Genomic DNA, 19,453 nt, shown 5'->3' on the forward strand with positions numbered 1-19,453 from the left:
AGTTTTGTTTTATATTTCTGGTTGTAAAATCAAGGATGCCTCATAACTAAATCATTGTAGCTAGCAAGCCTGAGGAAACCTGTAGACAAGGATGTTTGCAATGTGACCAAGAAAAACCAGCGGAAGTGTTCTTGTTTTTTTTCTTTACGTACAACCCAAAGCTTGATGTCCTATTCCAAAAACATCAAGACAAATATTGACAAATCATCTTGCCCAAGACCCACAACCGGGACTAGAACTGACATTACCTGCTGATCAAAAACTTGGGAGCTTGTCTGAGTCTATAGGATTTGAGGCATCTCATGGTGAGGTATCAATATATTTGGTTTGTGGTAACACCATGACGTGAACCCCTATAAATAAGCACACTTCTCTCTTACTTCTTCAGTCTCCTGATGATGACTAGAGCAAGGTAGTCGAAACGTTGAGACCAATTCAAGAACCGACTCCGCTGTAGTACTGTTAATTACAATCCTTTAAGCTAGGGTAGTAGTCCCAGCCTATTTCTATACCATCCGCCCAGGTAATAGTTAAAAAGCAGGGCAGTTCTTTTCAGAACTGAGAAGTCTCCCGAACACCCGAACAATCTGCTCCGTGGTAGTAGAATAAAGCAAGACAGTTCTCTAAGAACAAACTCTACCTTGCAAGAGTGCACACATGGTGTGACCGCAAACCAAATATCTATTGTCTGAGTCTGTTAGTAGCTTAACTGCTCCGGCCATGACACTATTATCAAATAGCTATGGATCATGCAGGCACTTGATGACAACACTACTTATTTTAGATTAAACTTGAATTTTATGAATCTAACAAAATATTCAAATATTATTTGTTTGTTTATTCTTTGAGGTGGATCTGGCAGATAGAGGAAACCTGGGTAGCCAGTCAGTGCCTGGTGTTGGTTTAAGACCAGTGTCAGTTACATTCAACGTATGGAACTCTCCCTTCAACTGTTTCACTCATGATGTTTATAGCGGCAATCAGTTACAGGTAATGTACAATGCTATTCAGGCTCGATAATTTTTCCTACAAAGGTTTGATTTTTGATTTCTTTTCTTTTGCTATTGGGAAAAATAACAAAAAGTGTGTGGTTAAATTGTTTGAAAAGTGTTGAAGCCCACACTACATGTATACATGCCTTGAAATCACCTGCGTCACCCATGCAGCAATTGCTGTGGTGCCCTATGCTTTTGCTGTGGTGCCCTGTGCTTTTGCTGTGGTGCCCTGTGCAAGGTTCCTGTACAAATTTACATTGTCCTCATAGGGGTGCCCCTTACAAGAGGAACATGACGAGGGCTACGTTCAAGGCCTGTGTGTAGTAGGGCACACCCTGTACTTGATAAAATGTTGCTGTGTTTTTTTTTACAAAGACAAAATATCTTGCCTGTTATTGCTAACTACAAAATTGCTTCATTTAGAAATTGCTTCCTAACAAAATCATGTTTTTACTTTACATGAAAAATTTTGTAAAATTAGGAATGTGTACTTTGGACCTGAAACAATGTAAATATATTTTTTCTGTGCTTTTTAATTACAATGCAATTTGAATATTAAAACGAAAAGTGAAAATTGTAATACCTGAATAAGCCAAAGAAACAAAGGAAGATGCATGGTTTTTGAATTACACTACACAAGTTTAGTTTTAAAGTTGCTATGTCAGATTTTTGGCCGATTTGACCCAAGTTTTGATTTAAAATTCAATAGGTATTTTGATGGGGGTCGAGAAAGTTACAAGCTTTCATTTGAGCCATTGCTCGAAAAAGTCCGCCAATTGTTAGTAGCAGTGAAATAAAGTGCTCAAAATTATGCTCAACGTTTTAAATTTTTGCCATGGATCCTGACCATTAAAAGCAAAAGTTAAACTTTTTTTCATTAGAGCGGGTGATACTCTTTGAAATACCCTTCACTCAAAAAATTTGGGGCCAAAAATATATTGGTAAATGTCAAAGACTAGCCTTCACAGTTGGTCTATCTCAACATATGCATAAAATAGCAAACCTGTGAAAATTTTAGCTCAATCGGTCATCGAACTTGCGAGATAATATTGAAAGAAAAAAAACACCCTTGTCACACGAAGTTGTGTGCGTTAAGATGGTTGATTTCGAGACCTCAAGTTCTAAACCTGAGGTCTCGAAATCAAATTCGTGGAAAATTACTTCTTTCTCAAAAACTATGGCACTTCAGAGGGAGCCGTTTCTCACAATGTTTTATACCATCAACCTCTCCGCATTACTCGTCACCAAGTAAGGTTTTATGCTGGTAATTATTTTGAGTAATAACCAATAGTGTCCACTGCTTTTAAAGGAAGGTCCTAATGTCCATGATGAATATGATGTTTGCAGTGGTAATGTGTTTCTGTTTTGGGTATGAATGAATATACCCCTGGAAGTAATACAAGTAAAGTTTGAGAAAGCTCTAACGCGGTAACAATTTGGCACATTTCAGGAGCTGTGGTTTTATTTTATCCACAGGGAACCAAAAGTCTAAGTGTTCAACTGGGTTGCCCTTCTGGTAGACATCTAGTCTTTGACGTTGATGGAACATTCCAACAACTACGGACGTCGTATGCAAGTATATATGACTGTCCGATACCAGATCCCAAGTATCCATGCTTCTATTACAAGCAAGGTAAGGTAGATTCGTGATGCCCCTTTGCACCAGTCAGGCACTAATGTCTTGGAAAAATTGAAATGGCGATGAAAGTGAAGACAACTGACACATCAAGGCTTGGTGTCAGTGTGATTTGATGTCTTAAAGAGCAAGGGAAGAGCAAAATTCAATTTTGTGATGCACTCCATTTCCAATAGAGTTCTCATGTGGGTTGGGGAATAATGAAAAGTCTCTACCCTCACATTAAAATGGTACAACTTGCTATTGTATTCAATACCATTCCAGTGCAAAATTTGTCAATTTCCAAATAATATGGGCTTACTGAAAGCACAGAGTTGGTGCTTACGGAAACAGGGAATTCTTTGCCTACAACAAGCGTATTTCACAGGGTTAGTGGCGAATTTTGGCTACTGCGCATGCATACTCCACGTTACCAAGCACTCTACGCTTGCAAGGCTAGCGGAGAAATTCGGTCTTGCACGTAAGCGGGGAATCCTGATTGTACATGCAGAATTCTGAGAAAATCTTTTGCATAGGGGTATTTTGGTTCATTCATGAATTTCAATAAATCAAAACGGCAAAGAATTTGAAGTGTTGGCTGTTAAAAAATTCCTCCTTGGAATACGAAGACCATTAGTTATTATTTGTCGAAATCCAATGATGTCATTTTTAAAATTTCTCTCTGAAAAAGTTGGATGTTTTGGATTTCAACATATTTTGCACTGGAAGGGTATTGAATACAATGACAATTGATCAGTTGGAAAATGAGTTCATCACAAAAATGAATTTAACATTTCCCTTCCTCTTTAAACGTTGTGTACATGGACAAAATCTTGTAGGCCATAACTAGGTTATTTGAAAGCTCTTCTTTTCATCAATCGAACTAATCTGGCCAGATTTTAGTATTGGCATGAAGTGCCGGCTTTTGGCTTAGCGAGGCCATTTATATTATTGGCTGTATACTTCTTCAACAAATAAGTCAACCATTAGAGTAAAAGAAAGTTCATCAGTTTTGGGGTCCCTTTTGGCACCTTTACTACATCGAAGGTAACTAGAATTGATATAATGATTACTCAACCCATGTCAGTTACTGCTTTAAATTATGAACCCAAAACCTATTTTGAAAATAAAAATGCTCCTATCGCCATTTTCAGAAGAATTTTTGTTCTTCTTTTTGATTTTGTCTCATTCTGTACAGCGCTTTGATCTTTTTGTAAAGGCGCTTTTTTTAATACCTTTTATTAATATGACTTATCTGTGTTTGTCACATTGCAGAGTTTAGTCCTGTTTTCCGCCTGTTGGATCTAGCAACAGGGAGATCCAGTTTGTTCACTGGGCAGTATTCAATGATTGTGATTGGTGGGAGTGTGGACAATCCAACCAATGCAGAATACTTCAACAATCAACAGATCGCTCAGTATAATGTACAAAATGGGTAAGCCATTAATCCATTTTTCAAACTATTTCTGTGACGCCACTGATGAAAGTGTGGATTATTTTTACGAATCTACACTCAACTGTAGACTCGTAACGAATCTACACTTAAAGGATTCGGGTACTTTTTGTAACACAAAAAACAATAAACCACATTAAGCTTACACAGTTTAAAGATAATGATAGTAGAAAGCTTCACTTATAATATTTCTTGCTGAGGTGCTGTAGTTTTTGAGAAATGAGTGAAACAGTACCCAGAATACGATTTACTTCCTAAAATAATTTTCGACTCCTGAGAAGAAAATTGTTTTCATGACTTGTTTTACTCATTTCTCAAAAACTACAGCACCTTAGCAAGTAATGGCTTTCTACCATCATTATCTTCAAACTGTGTGAGTTTTATGCAAATCTTTGGACATTGTCTTTTGTGTCCAACAAAAAGTACCCAGACTTTTTAACTAAAGATTTGTACAAACTACAGTGACTACTATAGGCATAGTTCAACTTGATGATTGAAAGATAACATGATGTAAAAAACTCAGCTTCAATTTCCAAAAAAAATTTCAAGTTAAACAATTTACTTTAGTAAAAACTCACATGTAAATTGATCAAAACATTGCACTTGATAATTTTGCAAGCACTGGAAAATATGCTTATAAATTTTGCGACATAATTATAAACGTGACCAAAAGTCATTTGACAAAAGTACAAAATGTGGGGGAAATAGTTTGTATCAGAGAATAGACTCTAAAGTGTAGATTTGTTACTACAATGTACATTCTATACACGAATCTACACTTTCTCGTCCATTCTCCTTAATATAACGTGCTGCACTGCATGGAGTCTAGGGGTCCACCCACTAAATAAATTCACATAGTTTAGGAGCAAAATTGGTTGTCTGAATATATAAAAAAAACACTCATTTGAAATTGTTGTCACAACTTTCTTTCCACTTAGAAGTTATATAGCTAACATATGAAATCAATTTATTTTTAGTTGCTGACAAGGAATGAACCAAATTTTGCCAAATAAGAACTCAGCTTGAGCTCCATGTAGGCTTTGGTACATGTAAATTGACTGGAAAATTGTTATGCGACTAACCATGGTTTTGCCATGTATACCTAAAAGTTTAAGTTGCTGACAATTTATACGTATCCTGTTGGATACTCATTTTTAAGAGCTGGGTGTTGCATGTAGAAAATTTTTTCTAATTTTTTTAGTTAGAGGAAACTTTTGAATTGTGACTAGTTAATTTTTTCTTTGTCCTTTTTGTGTAATGTGACTGACCGCTTTCACAACGTTATATCATCCAGAGCACACTAAAAGCCCACAAAGTTTTTATAATCATCACTTCAAAGCCTTGGGTGACAAGTACAAATCAGTCTACAAACTTAGTGGGAAGAATATCTCACACAGAACTACTAGCACCAAGATCAAGAAATGACACAGAAAAGTGTAAGGCGACTGACCATGGAATCGCCCTTTCAATAGACCTTATGCACAGGACGTCATTTCAGTAGGGCGCCCTCACCTAGAGGTCAAAAGGAGGTTGTTCATTGGCCAATCATGTGCGCCGCGCGTGCAAATCTGTGCGTTTTGATTGTTTCGTCACCGTTTTTCCACTAAGATGGCCGCTGGATGACGTCAATGCATAAGGTCTATACATGTAGCTACATATAGTTTCGTGAATTGCAAAACGATTGATGTTATTTTCTTCCACTAATGTTTTGAGAAACCTGTTTACTTTGAAGTATAATGTAGTCATGGAAAAGTATATCCTTTTTTTATTTCCCCCCCAATTTGAATCGAAGAAGCATAATCGAAGCATAATCGTTCGGACAAAATTATCGCCCCCGATTTTTTAGGATATCTTAAAAACGCAGCCACATTTTGAAATTAAATTTTCACAGGTTAGTATTACTATATATATTTATCTTTTTCTTCCAGTACGCGCTAATCCACTAATCAGAAGCTCGAACTACTAGGGGGATACAAACATATATGCTACGACCTCTGTTTTATATCCTACTTCCTCTGTTTTTATTACACAGTGCGTATTGTGAAATGTCATTTTGTCACGCTCCGTATACGGACAGTGCAAAAATTACATTCTGAACTTTGTGCGCGTGAACTAACACTCCTAAGTTTTAAATTTTGCACGTTGCAAGTGGGACTGGAAGATAAATTCATTATCACACTTGCGCTTGTGAAATACGAAAAAATATAGCGCGTCTGCGTCCCATATCCAACTCGGTCTTCAGCCTCGTTGGATTTGGGACGTAAGCGCTATATTTTTTTGTATTCCACTCGCGCTTGTGTGATAACTTATAATATTTATATAGGGTTAAAATAATCAAACGGCTCCCTCTGAAGCAACGTAGTTTTTGAGAAAGAAGTAATTTCTCACTCAAATATTAAAAGAATTCAGACTTGAAGCATTTTATTTTAAACTTGTGCAACAACTGTGTTTTTTCTTTCATTATTGTCTTGCAACTTCGATGACCGATTTAGTCAAAATGTTCACTTGATATTTTAAGCATATGTTGGGATACACCAAGTGAGAAAGCTGGTCTTTAACAATCACTTAAAGGTGTCCATCCAGTGCCTTTAAGTATTGAGGTCTACACTATTTTTCTTCTTCTTATTCTGACTTCTTACTAATTTCCCCAACATGTTTCACCGTTCCTCCTCTCTTTTCCAGATCGGGACCTATCATATGGAAACCAGCCGATGTAAGAAGTCACGGTAATGGTTCAGTTCCGATCTTCACTCATGAATACAGTGGGATTCTCTGGAACTGTGAGCAAGGATCGCCATGCAGCAGTGTTCCTATGAACTTCCCCTGGCCACCAGAGTACTACTTCGTCATCCAAGTAACAAACAGGTACTTATATTCAGAAATAATGCCTTGATCTGGTGAATCCCACGTTGTGCTTTCTTTTTAGGTGTTCAGGCCAACAGCCCGGAAGACCTCTTTTTTTTGTTAGTTTTTTAAATTTTAATTGATACTTCTTCTTCGTCCCTTGTCCCCTAACAAAAGCACCTTTCCAAAACTCGTATGGACTTGAAACTTCACACATAGTTAGATGTGGCTAAAAACTAGAGTGCTTGCTATGTGAACCAGAAACACCGGTGTTATAACCCCTATACATGTACCCGGTACTCTCCATGATAATTGTTCTGGGGTCGATTTTACAAAGAAAGTGCTAAGGACTAGTCTTAGGACCTTCAGTTATTAAAAACTTAAGGCTAGTCCTAAATTAGGATGAGGAGTAACCAACGTTCTTACTTGAGATAAGACTATAGTCCAAGGTGAAATCCACCCTTAGGTACTTTTACATATGGCCTATTATAGTACACAGGAGCTACGGCTTAATACATGTAATATCACATCCAAAGGACAAAGCAATAATGGGAAGTATATCCTGCTCAAGGACACAAGTGGCACGACTGGGACTTGAACCCCGCACTCTACTTGTGGTCATAAACACCAGCTGTCGATTTCGCCAAACTCTTCCTAACTTAGGATTAATCTTAGGACTTGGGACGGGTCCCAGCTTTGCACTGTAACATGTAAACCTTAAGATTAATCCTAATTATTAGGACTAGTTACTCGTCCTAACTCGATATAATCCTTGGCAATTCATTAAATCAGCTCCAGCAGTAGTCTTAACCACGCGACCTTGTTGACAGACATAGACAAAGTTCTTGTTTTGTGATAACATTTGCACATTCTAAATTTTCGTTCTTTGGACAACTTACTCAATTGAGATTGTGGTTTTGTGTTTCCTTTCTCCTCCCCCCCTTTTTATAGAGATGTGGACTCTGACTCAACCTACTGTGAATATACCACGCAGTTCACGATAAAAGTGCATGGATTAGAACTCAGTAAAAATGATTTAGTGATCATAGTTGGGGTAAGTATATAACTAGCGGTCGCAAAAATCCCAAAAGTGGGTCTTTTGAAAAAAAAGGCCAGTCTCAGGGAAGCGTCCTCAGAAAAATCAAAATGAAGATTTTCTTTGTATGTAAATCAATGTTTTGAAACAAATGTATGTAAATGGCTCAATAACAATGATGTTGCGATCATGATTGGGATATGAGGTACAACTTTAATAAGCTGTTCTGTGTAGCAACCCGTCTCAACATGTGCACATCTGCAGCATGGCTTGATGCATGAAGTTTTCAAGCTTCTTGCTCCAAAACTGGCAAACATTTGTGAGCAATTTTACAAAACAAATATCACGCATTTCATCGTTCCAAAGCATTTCTTACGAAATAAACTATTAATTCCAGGCATGATATTTTTAAGACAAATCTGAAAAATGTCCGCTAGATACCCCAACTGCCTGTAACCTCTAGCTACCACCATATATGGGGAAGGGATCAAGCTTAGCAAGCAGGGAAAGACATTTGATGTTTCAAAACATTCATTTGTAAATTTCTTTTTTTAAATCTCATAGGGGGTGGCAAGAGTTCCGAGAAAGGTTCAACTATTGTCATCTCGGAATTACAGCCATGATATTTTGATCCTTAGAAAAAGTTATGAATGTTTTTTTTTTGTAGCATTCCGACTGTCCTACATCTCAATAAAACATTCCTACTCTTGATTTGATTTAACTTCTAGGGTTTTATTTCTTTTTCTTGTCGTAATGAATCCTCTTTAGTGGTCTTTGGGAATATCGTTGTTAATCATCCTGATCTTTGTATGCTGCAATCGAGCCAAGAGAAGACCAAAGAGGAAAACTCGTCCCCGTAGGAAAAGGAGTAGAGTAGCCCCGATGCCAACCATTAGGGAGTCAGAGTTATCAGGTAGGTAGAGGACTTGTTTGGTTGTCTGTTTGTTTGTTTGTTTGTTTGTTTGTTTGTTTGTTCGTTTGTCGGCAAACTCTGACAAGGGGATATAAACACCACCATGGCTGGCAACAGCCAATCTCATACAAACATTGGTTTAAAGTATATGGTAAGGAATTGCACAAATAAAGACATAACGATTCAGTAACTAGTGGACAATACTTGTTTGTTTGTTTGTTTGTTTGTTTGTTTGTTTGTTTGTTTGTTTGTTTGTTTGTTTGTTTGTTTGTTTGTTTGTTTGTTTGTTTGTTTGTTTGTTTGTTTGTTGTTTGTTTGTTTGTTTAGATAATCTTTCCCTTTCAGGGAACTTGACAAACTCCCACAAAGGGATATAAATGCCAAGCTGGCAAAAGAAAATCTGTCGGTCTCATACAAGCACTGGTTTAATGTCTCTGATTAAGAATTGTACAAATCAAATTCTAGACTAGATACTCTCGCATCGAACATGGAACTGTTTTGTAGCGACTGTTTTTTATTGTTTACATTTCTAGATGACAGCGAGACTGATGAGGAAGTTCTCAATATAGAAGAAGGTTTTGGTTTAGGGGACATCTCGCGTGTCAACGTCAACAGACCTGGTAAGACTATAGATTATTTCTGTTTAATTGTTTCTCCATTTTACTTTGCACACAAACCTATCTTTATATATTCTGTATTTGTCTGCTGTTGCAATTTTTAGGTGTTACCCCTTTCTCGCGTAGCTCTTGGAAATTGTTTTGGTTTGTGAACTTTATGTCAGAAATGTGTTTCCAGGGTTGCCAAAACACACCGGCAGATCAAGTCTTTTAGCCGCTGTGGTCTCAAACTAGGACAACATCCTAACACTTGTCTGCTAAAGAAGGAAAAACACAATTTTTCTTTTTTGCATTTTGAGATATTATTACCACCTTCCTTTTTAGTTTTATTATCATATTGTGTTCAACGTAATCCTCTTTGAGTTAAACTGTTAATTTAAATTAAAAAAAAATGTTGCTTTTGTTTTTGGTGTAATATGTCTCATTTTGGTATTTGTCGGTGGGCATTTCAAAACAAGCCTTTTTGGCTTCTGTAAATGCCCCCTTATTGGTTTGCTCTGTATCCATTACATTGTATTAGTTTCATTTCATATTTGTTTTCGTTTGCATTTACTATTTTTCTCAATCTGTTCTTGATTGTCTTTGACTTAAATTATTGCTGTAAATTTGTTTATTGATCTCATTTTCACCAACATTGAAATAAATAATGTTTTGAATTGCATTGAATTGACTCACAATTCTATTTTCTTGTTACAGGTGTTTTGAACGACCCATCCAGAAGTTCCCATCAATCAAACCTTCAGGTTCCAACCATCATCCCAAGACATGTAACATCTGAAAGATTATGAAAACTATGAAAATAGTATCAGTCTTTTAACAGCCTCGACCAAAACTTGACTAGTAGAAACTTTTTGAGAGAATAGAAAAAAGTCTTAACAAGTACAGTATCCGCTGCTAAAACATGTGATTCAACCTTGCCACTGGAATAGCTCAGTGCCATAGTAGTATAAGACAACTTCTCCAGAATGGGCAATGGTCTTGAGTTCGAATCCAACTCGAGTAGCATGCCTGTGAATTTTATCCACAAGACTTGGGAAAGTACCGAATAATGGGTGCTGATAATGCACTTGTTGTGTAAAGACAAAAACCAAAATGATTCTTTATACCTGATGCAAAATGAACATTATAAATCGTTGCGGCATGTTACCAATGCTAAGATGTAGGTTCCAACCACCTCAAGCCATTTGGCTAGCTCGATGGCCTACATGTAGAAGTAAAACATCTGCACCAGCATAGCCAAGGTCAGGGGTTTGAATCCCAGCCGAGTAATGTGCACAGGTTTTTTTTAATAATAGTACTTAAAAAAATTCAAAGGGGGAGGAGGGGCTTGTTTTTTTGAATCAAATTAAAAACAAAAACAGGAAGGAAACTTTACACTTGTGTCTAAATAATAACTAAGGATTAGTCAAATAAGTTACAGTGATTTCATTCAAGTTGATCTAGGTATAAGCTTCAGTTGAGGGAACCAACTTTTAATTTTTTTTCTTTCTACAAATTGTTTTAAAAAGTGGTATTTGACCCAAAAGAGTCTTTCTAAACAGATCTTCTTGATTGGTAAGTAGTTTTTCTTTATGAAAATGATTTTTATCTGAGATAACAACTCCACAATAAAAGAGATTCCGAAGTTAAAGACACCTTCAAATACTCAGGTTGAAGTTTGATATCCTTTAAAGCCATTATACACTTTCGGAACAGAAAAACAATTAAAGATCACAGATTTACAAATAACTTACAGGGTTAACAGAAGGTAATGGTGAAAGACTTCTCTTGAAATATTATTCCATGAAATGCTTTACTTTTTGAGAAAACATTCAACAATTATCAATTCTCGATATCGAGATTTACAAATTTATTTTAAACACATGTCATGACACGGCGAAACATGCGGAAACAAGGGTGGGTTTTCCCGTTATTTTTTTTCCCGGCTCCGATGACCGATTGAGCCAAAATTTTCACAGGTTTGTTATTTTATATATAAGTTGTGATACAAGAAGTGTGGGTCTTTGGACATTACTGTATACCGAAAGTTTGCCCTGCAATCATCGTTTTCAAATCTTATGTTCAATATTATGCAAATTCTTGTCGATGCTGATTCTCAAAGGGAATCTTGAATTTAAAAACAGTTGTATAGAGTGTACATATTATGCTTTGCCAGTGTTAAGAATTTGAATAAAATGTTGATGGAATATCACTTATGTCTCATGGACCTTTTTACGTGTTTGTCATTTAAAAAGTCTTAGTCCCTGACTTTAATGTGTATGATCCTGTTGGTGGGCCAGGGTTTGCCCTTAACTTTTTCAGCTACTAGCCAGTAAGACCAGTTAGCTTGTCATGTCACTAGTCCACCAGCATTTTCACTGGTTCATATTTTAAGGTTTTCTTTCAAAAAATTTCCATTAGCTTTTGTAGTGACTATCGTTGGATCAGTTACCATGGTTACATACGTAGCTTTTCAATTCACTAGTCCATCCACATACCTTTTCACAAGTTAGTCCATTAATTTGTCAAATGAAATGGTGATGCTTTCCAACACAGAACTAAGCAGCCGGACCACTTGGAGTGAATTTTACCTGGTCCATGTATTTGAACTAGAACTTGGGCAGGGGACCACTGTTGGGGAGAACACTATGGGTGAAGGGTCACTCTAAGTAGTGAGAGTCTTAAATGTGCAATAAAAACATCCCAAAGTGGCCCAGACTTTCCAATGCACTCATTCTGGTAATTTTGTTTTCCATTTGCAGGGGCTGCCTCGCTTATGAACTATTATCTTTTTGGGGTGAATAAATTGAAATGAAAGAGCTGCATCCAATAGTGAGTTGTACAACAAAATACGCCCTCGTGTGGTACAGACTTTCCAGTGTATTTATTCTGGGCCGATTTCACAAAGCAATAAAATTCATCGCCAGACAAAATATCCAGTTACCATATAGCGATCTGGTTTGTGACATCACACTGAGCAACTACGATTGATTTGCAGTTAAGATCAATCTTGACTCTTTATGAAACCAGCCCCTAATACTTTTTAACTCTCAGACTATTGGTGTTTCTCAACGATGAATACATCATCATAACAGGGGGGGGGGGGGGGGTGGCTTATTAGCAGGCAGCTTTACATTGATGTTCTAACATCAATTTATGTGAAGCTATTCTGCTCGCAACAGTATAGTTGTTATCAACTCCTGTGAAACATTCGCTGCGAAAACAGCCATGTGACATCGAAACTTGCTTTGCATTTGCAGGATGAATGAAATAAAAAATGTCCTATGCACTGTTCATGTACAAGTAGAATAGAGAACAGGTAACCTCACAAAACAAAAGCTTCACAACTGTGTAAATATCCAACCGCATGCCTCAGGCACAATCATTAGTTCTTAATTTAGTTGATGAAGAACAACCACATGGTCAATATTGTCATAGCTTACAAACAATATGCAAAATGCCTGAACAACAGCTGTAAAGATCCATCACAGCTGTGTATCAACCACTCCGAAACTTTGTGTCTACAGAATGAATGAAGATGGCAATATTGTTCTAACTACATTATAGTATTTTGGAAGTTGGTTGACGGAATAATAATTAATATGAAATCACACAAGTAAAAAAAAAAAATATTTGGAGGCTGTTTTATGGCCAAATCTTTTAGCTAATGGACAGTTGCTGGGGAAATGTACAGGGATTCAAAGTTAATTAAATGTATTCAAATTATTTGGAAGAAACCCAAGTATCCTTGTCCAATAATTACAATGATTACACAACTTTAAAACATGAATTAAAGACTTTAAAGCCACTGTACACGTTTGGTAATTGTTAAAGACCAGTGTTCTCACTTGGTATATCCCATCATAACCAAAAAATAACAAGCCTGTGAAAATTTTGGCTCAATTGGTCATCGCTGATGCGAGAAAATTATGACAGAAAAATCACCCTTGTTAGACGAGGAATAAAAGACTTCTAGCTAGAAGTCTTCTATTATTTTAGTGAGGAATTACCTCTTTCTCAAAAAATAGTACTTCAGAGGGGGTCGTTTCTCACAATGTTTTATACTATCAACAGCTCTCTATCACTCATTACCAAGTAAGTTTTTAAGTTAATATTTGTTTTGAGTAATTTCCAAAAGTGTACCTTCCCTGTAAGACCCTTTTAATGCTACCCTTTTTAAAGTTTCAGAAATAAGGCAGAGAAGAAACGGCTTCACCTATTCAGACCTTTTTATACACAGCGGAATTTGGTTCTTTTTAAGTTGATTGAAAACTTCTTTTACTTTCTTATACTGCATCCATCTTTTAAGAACTCAAATAATTGAATTTAATACTGTTTCAGGCCTTAAATTTGGAACGCTCAATCTATGAATTTTAAGACTTAAAAAAAAAAAATAAGTTACACAGAAACTCGACCTGACAAATGCTCTCATGTGTTGGGTATCTCGGCTTACCAGCTTGGTCAGACGACAAACACGACCCAAGAAAATAGAAGCAAGCCACAATGTATTAACTCAAGGCAATTTATTCAGTCATTTTTTTTTTTTTTTGGCTTCTTTTAAAATAAACTTTTTTACATTCTAGCATAAGCTGATTACTTTACATACAGATAGTTATATGTTGATAAATGCTGTTTGTGACTAGCTCTTTTTTTCTTTTTTTCTTTCTTTTTTCTTAATAAGACACCAAAGATATGCAAACTGGGGCGTGTCTGCATCCAAAGAACCAAAGCTTTACAACTAGTCATGGGTCCTAAAAGAGAACACCAACAATAAATAGCAAATTCTAACGTCTGGTATTATTACATATGCCGTCATTAATACTCTAGGCTCCCCCCCCCCCCCCCTCATTAGAAAGGACAGCACCATACAGATGTAATTCCGAACTGTTTTTCGTCTGCGGCAAAAAAAAAAAAAAAATTGTCATCAAGATCATAAAAACCTACACAGCGCCTCAGCAAAAATCAAGTTTGGTTGTTAAATTTGTTCGTAAAAAAAATGGATTAAAATTAAGGTGTGAAGAACAATTTACATTGATTAAAGGACTTTAAAAAACCAAGTTAATTTTGCCACTGATTGGTATTTTTCTTTTAGATTAGAAAATATTAATTGGTTTCCTAAGAGGTCGATGACTTAATTCAGCACCACGGTAACAAAAATAAGAAATCAATGTCTTTGGGATATCCCTTGTAAAATAAACAAGGAATTAAAATGAGAGACCAAAAGAAAACGAAGAAAGAATGCAAATTGAAGTGGACGTTTACAGTACTGAATACAAAAATAAGGAAACTTAACCCCAATATATAGGGCAGGATATTAATGGGTCAGTTAACGAAGAAGGGTAATAACGATTCTTAATCGAAGGCTCAGCCACATTTACTAAAACTAGCAAGTATGAACAAGTTCTACACTTCAGGGCAGCTCCACAATTGTCATGATTGTGCTCCTCCCACCCCCCAACACTCTCAAAGCAAACATAAGAGGGAACAGACCCCACAAACGATGTTGATATTGGCCAAGTCACATCACTGCTGCATTTGCTGTTCCAGGGGCAAAACAGGGCAAAATTCACAAAATGGTATGGGATGAAAATGTAACAAGAATTTTGAATTTCAAAAAAGGCCCTCAAATTATCCAGAAATGATGTTATTATAAGAAACAAAATAGTTAAAGTCAAGCTGTTTGACATTGAAGGCACCCCCCCCCCCACCACGACCAAAATAAGACATTTGGTTTCCAGCAGCAGAGGGCGCTGTTGCAAATGTGTGGCTTTGACTATTGCTTGCATTATATTCTTATTTATTCGCCCTAAGAATTTTGTTTATTTATTAGCCTGAAAAGCCTATAGCGAGTGTACATCCCTCGTCCCGTGTCAGCCCTTGTGCTCCATTAAAGGTCCCTACTATTGTCCATGAGCCAAGTCTCATGCTGCCAATTGTTATCGATATTTGTATGGGTGGGGTTGGGTTGGTGGATGGGAGGGAGCTAGGCCCTATTTTATGGCTCTGCTTACTGTCGAATTCTGTGCTTATGATTACCATTCTCCGCTTGCAGGGCAATTTCTGCGCTAGCTGTGTAAGCGTAGAATTCATAGTAACATGGATAACGCATGCGCACGAGCCAAAATTCCCTGCTTACCCGTGAGATACGCTTGACGTAAGCATGGAATTCCCTGCTTCAGTAAGAGCGAATTCTTTGCTTATGGTAAGCAGAGCCATGAAATTGGGCCCTGTTGATTCCGTTTGTCAAATATGATAGTCTGCCATTTGAATAGGCAAATAATTCAGTAGGAATTGTTACAAGAATGGCAAATTCAAACCCTTAAGGAAAAATTAAGGTCAATCAGATTTCTCGGCTCATCACTTTTTACTTTAGTCTTTTCTGTAAGCTGCCATTGGTGTAGCAACAAAGTTTTATAAAATAAAATGCAAGTAACTATTTATCCATCCATTCTATAACTCAGTCACAGGGATATGTTTTACGTCTAATTCCGTACGACCATCCAAGCCACGATTTAAAAACAAATTCACACCGGCTCATCACAAATAAAATAAAAACTTACAATGTACCGTAGATCTCAGTTTTGAAAAAAACAACTACTAGTTCAAAGAATTGGCACATAATTAAAAGGATGCTAAAGTCGTCATCGAACTTTGGTTTGTGACTGAAGCATATAAGCACACACTTGTTGGTTGTCAATCTATCTGACAGTATCAAACAATCTCAGGAACTTTCAAATCCATTTGTGCGTAGTCAATTTTATTTGGCTCACAAGATTTTACAAATGATACCGATCCCAAAACGCTGATGCATTACGTTGCAAAGTCCAGTGGCTATAACTGCCGAACAAAGAACTTGTTAAAGGCACTGGACACTATTGGAATTACTTAAAATAATTATTGGCATAAAAACTTACTTGGTAACAAGCAATGGAGAGCTGTTGATAGTAAACATTGTTAGAAACGGCTCCTTCTGAAGTATTACATGTAGTTTTTGAGAAAGAGGTAATTTCTCACTCAAAAACATAAAACACTTCAGCTGAAGCCTTTTAGTATGCATCTGAAATCACCCAAAGTAACGCAACAAGGGCGTTTTTTTCTTTCATTATTTTCTTGCCAGTTCGATGACCCATTGAGGCCAAGTGTTCACAGATTTGTTATTTTATGCATATCTTGGGATACACCGAGTGAGAATGCTGGTCTCTGACAATTTACCAAACCAGTCTAGTGCCTTTAAGTTATTCTCACAGATTTCTCAGCAAGGGAATGGTCTGACACTAAGAAATCAAACGGTAGGACCATGGTAAGAACTCTCACTCTAGTGACGGAGACGGTAAACTAAAATGATTTCTTATTGATGCACATTTAAAGTGTCTGCTGAGAATAAGTCACAATAAATATCTATTCACAGCCAAGCCTCTTTTCCCTGCACAGATTTGAAGGACAGCATTTTTTCAGTATGTACAATCAGAGGGCAATTCATCAGTATATATATTTTTTTCCCCCATTGATTTTGATTCAATCGTGATTTTGCATCTTTCCTCATCCAACCCGATCCAATCTAGAAATACACATCACAAGCTCAATGATTCAGTACTGTCTGAGTCAACTTGTGATTCACTGAGTGATTTCACACAGTATTTCACAAAAGTGATTCACTGCAAAAACCCCAAATAATGGCTTGTTCAAGCATTGAAAAAACTTTCTCATGATTAAACCAAGTCAGCACTTCTCAGACAGATTTTTACTGATTCCTCAAAACTCGTTCCAACATTTCAGAAACTTCAATGAGTTATGTCCTGGTTATTCACTGATAAGTTTTTATTAAGTATTTTCATCAAGTGATTTCACAAAGCCTGCTCCAGGCACAGTGATTAATAAGCAATTTTCACTGAGTGAGTTCACAGAATGAGTCTTTCACCCATAGATTTCACAGGGTGTTGCACACTGAATGGTCTCATACAGACTGCCCCAGTGATAAAAGAACTTCATGAGGGGTTTCACTGAATGAGTATTTTCACTGATAGATTTCATTTTCACTGAGTGATTTCACACAGCCTGTTTCAAACAGAGTAACCAATCAGTGATTTTTTACAGAGTGACTTCACTGAATTGTTATTTCCACTGATAGATTCACAGAGCATCTTTTCTTTTTTCACCGAGTGATATCGCACAGCCTGCTTCAGACTTAATCAGTGATTTTTACAGAGTGACTTCACTGAAAGAGTATTTCCACATTTTCCTTTTCACCGATTGGTTTCAGACAGCCTGCTCCAAACACTTCATCAGTTGCTCGATGCTCCTAGCAAGCACATCCACAAAGTTCTGCTGCCTCAACGTCGAGTTTGACAACCTTCTGACAGGCTCTTTAGAGTCAGCGACTGCTACACTCGCGGTACTGGTGGATGGCACGTCTTGACTCGGCGTCTCGTTCTTCGCTTCCTGTTTCTCTTTTTGGGGGGACTTTGGTCTCTCACTCTCTGCCGTCTTGGCATCCGACGAGAAAGTCTTATCCCCTTCAGCATCCGATGACGGCTGCTTACCCTCTTCCACTGTGTCCTCTTCCACACCGTCTTGATCACTGCCATCATGAGGGCTGGCAGAATCTCTCGTCTTCTTCTGCTCGGCTTCGTCAGTCTTCGACATGGTGACTTCATCAGAATCCGTCTTCTCTTGGTCTTTAGTGGAAGCTTTGGGAGAATTCCTCTGTTCTGTCTCGGCACCTTCGGGACTCAACTTGATTTTCTTTCTGGGGACGGCCTCCGAGTCAGTATCTTTGATAACAGGAGATGCCAATAAATATTATCAAGCTGCGAAGATGTATAAACCTTTCTGATTTACTTTTTCATGAATCGTAATTTACAAATACTATCAATTAAAAAACGATTCCGCGAAGCGGAGTCTTTCTCAAAGTCTAAATGACAACACAAAACACATACAAACAAGCAAACCCATACGAAATTCATCATTCAGAGTAAGTAAACTTAACATCAAAAACATTGAACATCGCGTTGGAAATTCACCACAAAAAAAATAATAATAATAAAACAGTTTTAATTACAAACAAATTAAAATAACTTTAAAAATGTAAAAAGTCAGCCCAAAATTATTGCCCCCAAAAGAACAGCTGGAATTTTGTCAGAAGATGATCAGAGCATACTGATCTTTTCAGAAAATCCCCAACTCAATTAGAGATTATCATAGTGTTACCGCAAACCATACTGTATCCTATTTCCACCATGCAAAATTTGAAATCTTACAGAATCTATAGACTTTAGTAACTTCGCAACAGTAATACAAATTTTTAAATGTTTTTTTTAAAAACAATGAAAACCACCCAAGGATCGTCCCAATTACCTCGATCACTTTCCTCACCGTTGACCTCCTCCTTCTCAGTGACCTCTGGTTCCGACCTTTGAACTCTACTGACCTCGGCTAGCCTGGCTTCTCTGTCTCTTCTGCAGGCTGCGAGGATGTGTTGGAGGGCTGGTGGGAAGTGGGGATTCATGGCCCGAGGGGGCACCACAGAGAACATCAGGAGAAGGGCTCGGATGTCCTGAGACACAATAGAGGAAAACAAATCAATTAATGCAGGTTTCAAATGCAAGTATACACATAATTAGCCCTATATAGGACTCTTCCTCTGTACACAGATACAGAGTCCTAACTTTTAAGACCCGTTTCTAGGGGGGGGGGGAATTTTCAAAGCTTCGTAACTCAAATCTTACCTGCAACAAGCCACTAATTTCAACAGATTCACATTCTATGGCGGCATACATTTTTCTGCGGTGGGTTTTGGTTGTCATATATTCTTCACAAATCCGTAATTTTTGTGAAATAATTCAGCTCCCAATGTAAAAAAAATTCCCATTCTGGTCGTTTTCTCAAAGTGTTGTCTGCTGGTGTGTACGCGTATACATTCGTGTGCAAGACGCAAGATGCAAGACGCATGAATTCTTGGTCACCGTATCTTGTCTACTGCACCGCGTTAACATGAAAACGCA

The 19,453-nt window shown here is 37.3% G+C and overlaps 2 protein-coding genes across 7 annotated transcripts in view; one reads left to right on the forward strand and one right to left on the reverse strand.

Moving 5' to 3' along the window:
- Window positions 1-11,858, forward strand: part of LOC139934590 (cation channel sperm-associated protein subunit gamma 1-like) — a 30,952-nt gene extending 19,094 nt beyond the window's left edge. The window contains exons 17-24 of one of the 2 annotated variants that reach the window (XM_071928876.1): window positions 850-990; window positions 2,472-2,628; window positions 3,886-4,045; window positions 6,746-6,928; window positions 7,859-7,961; window positions 8,712-8,856; window positions 9,390-9,476; window positions 10,170-11,858. In XM_071928876.1, the coding sequence (XP_071784977.1) occupies window positions 850-990; window positions 2,472-2,628; window positions 3,886-4,045; window positions 6,746-6,928; window positions 7,859-7,961; window positions 8,712-8,856; window positions 9,390-9,476; window positions 10,170-10,261 (1,068 nt within the window). In that variant the 3' untranslated portion in view covers window positions 10,262-11,858. Of the gene's footprint in view, window positions 1-849; window positions 991-2,471; window positions 2,629-3,885; window positions 4,046-5,357; window positions 5,427-6,745; window positions 6,929-7,858; window positions 7,962-8,711; window positions 8,857-9,389; window positions 9,477-10,169 lie in introns of those variants that run through there. The other variant, XM_071928884.1, reaches the window with a different exon arrangement.
- A 1,943-nt stretch (window positions 11,859-13,801) lies between these two features.
- The window catches only part of LOC139934604 (ubiquitin carboxyl-terminal hydrolase 34-like), an 84,918-nt gene continuing 79,266 nt past the window's right edge, over window positions 13,802-19,453 (reverse strand). For all 5 annotated transcript variants that reach the window (XM_071928927.1, XM_071928903.1, XM_071928919.1 and 2 more), the window contains exons 75-76: window positions 18,807-19,005; window positions 13,802-18,223 (exon numbers count right to left, since the gene is read on the reverse strand). In XM_071928927.1, the coding sequence (XP_071785028.1) occupies window positions 17,709-18,223; window positions 18,807-19,005 (714 nt within the window). In that variant the 3' untranslated portion in view covers window positions 13,802-17,708. The remainder of the gene's footprint in view (window positions 18,224-18,806; window positions 19,006-19,453) is intronic.

Source organism: Asterias amurensis, chromosome 1 (genome assembly GCF_032118995.1).
Source record: "Asterias amurensis chromosome 1, ASM3211899v1".
NCBI lineage: Eukaryota > Metazoa > Echinodermata > Asteroidea > Forcipulatida > Asteriidae > Asterias > Asterias amurensis.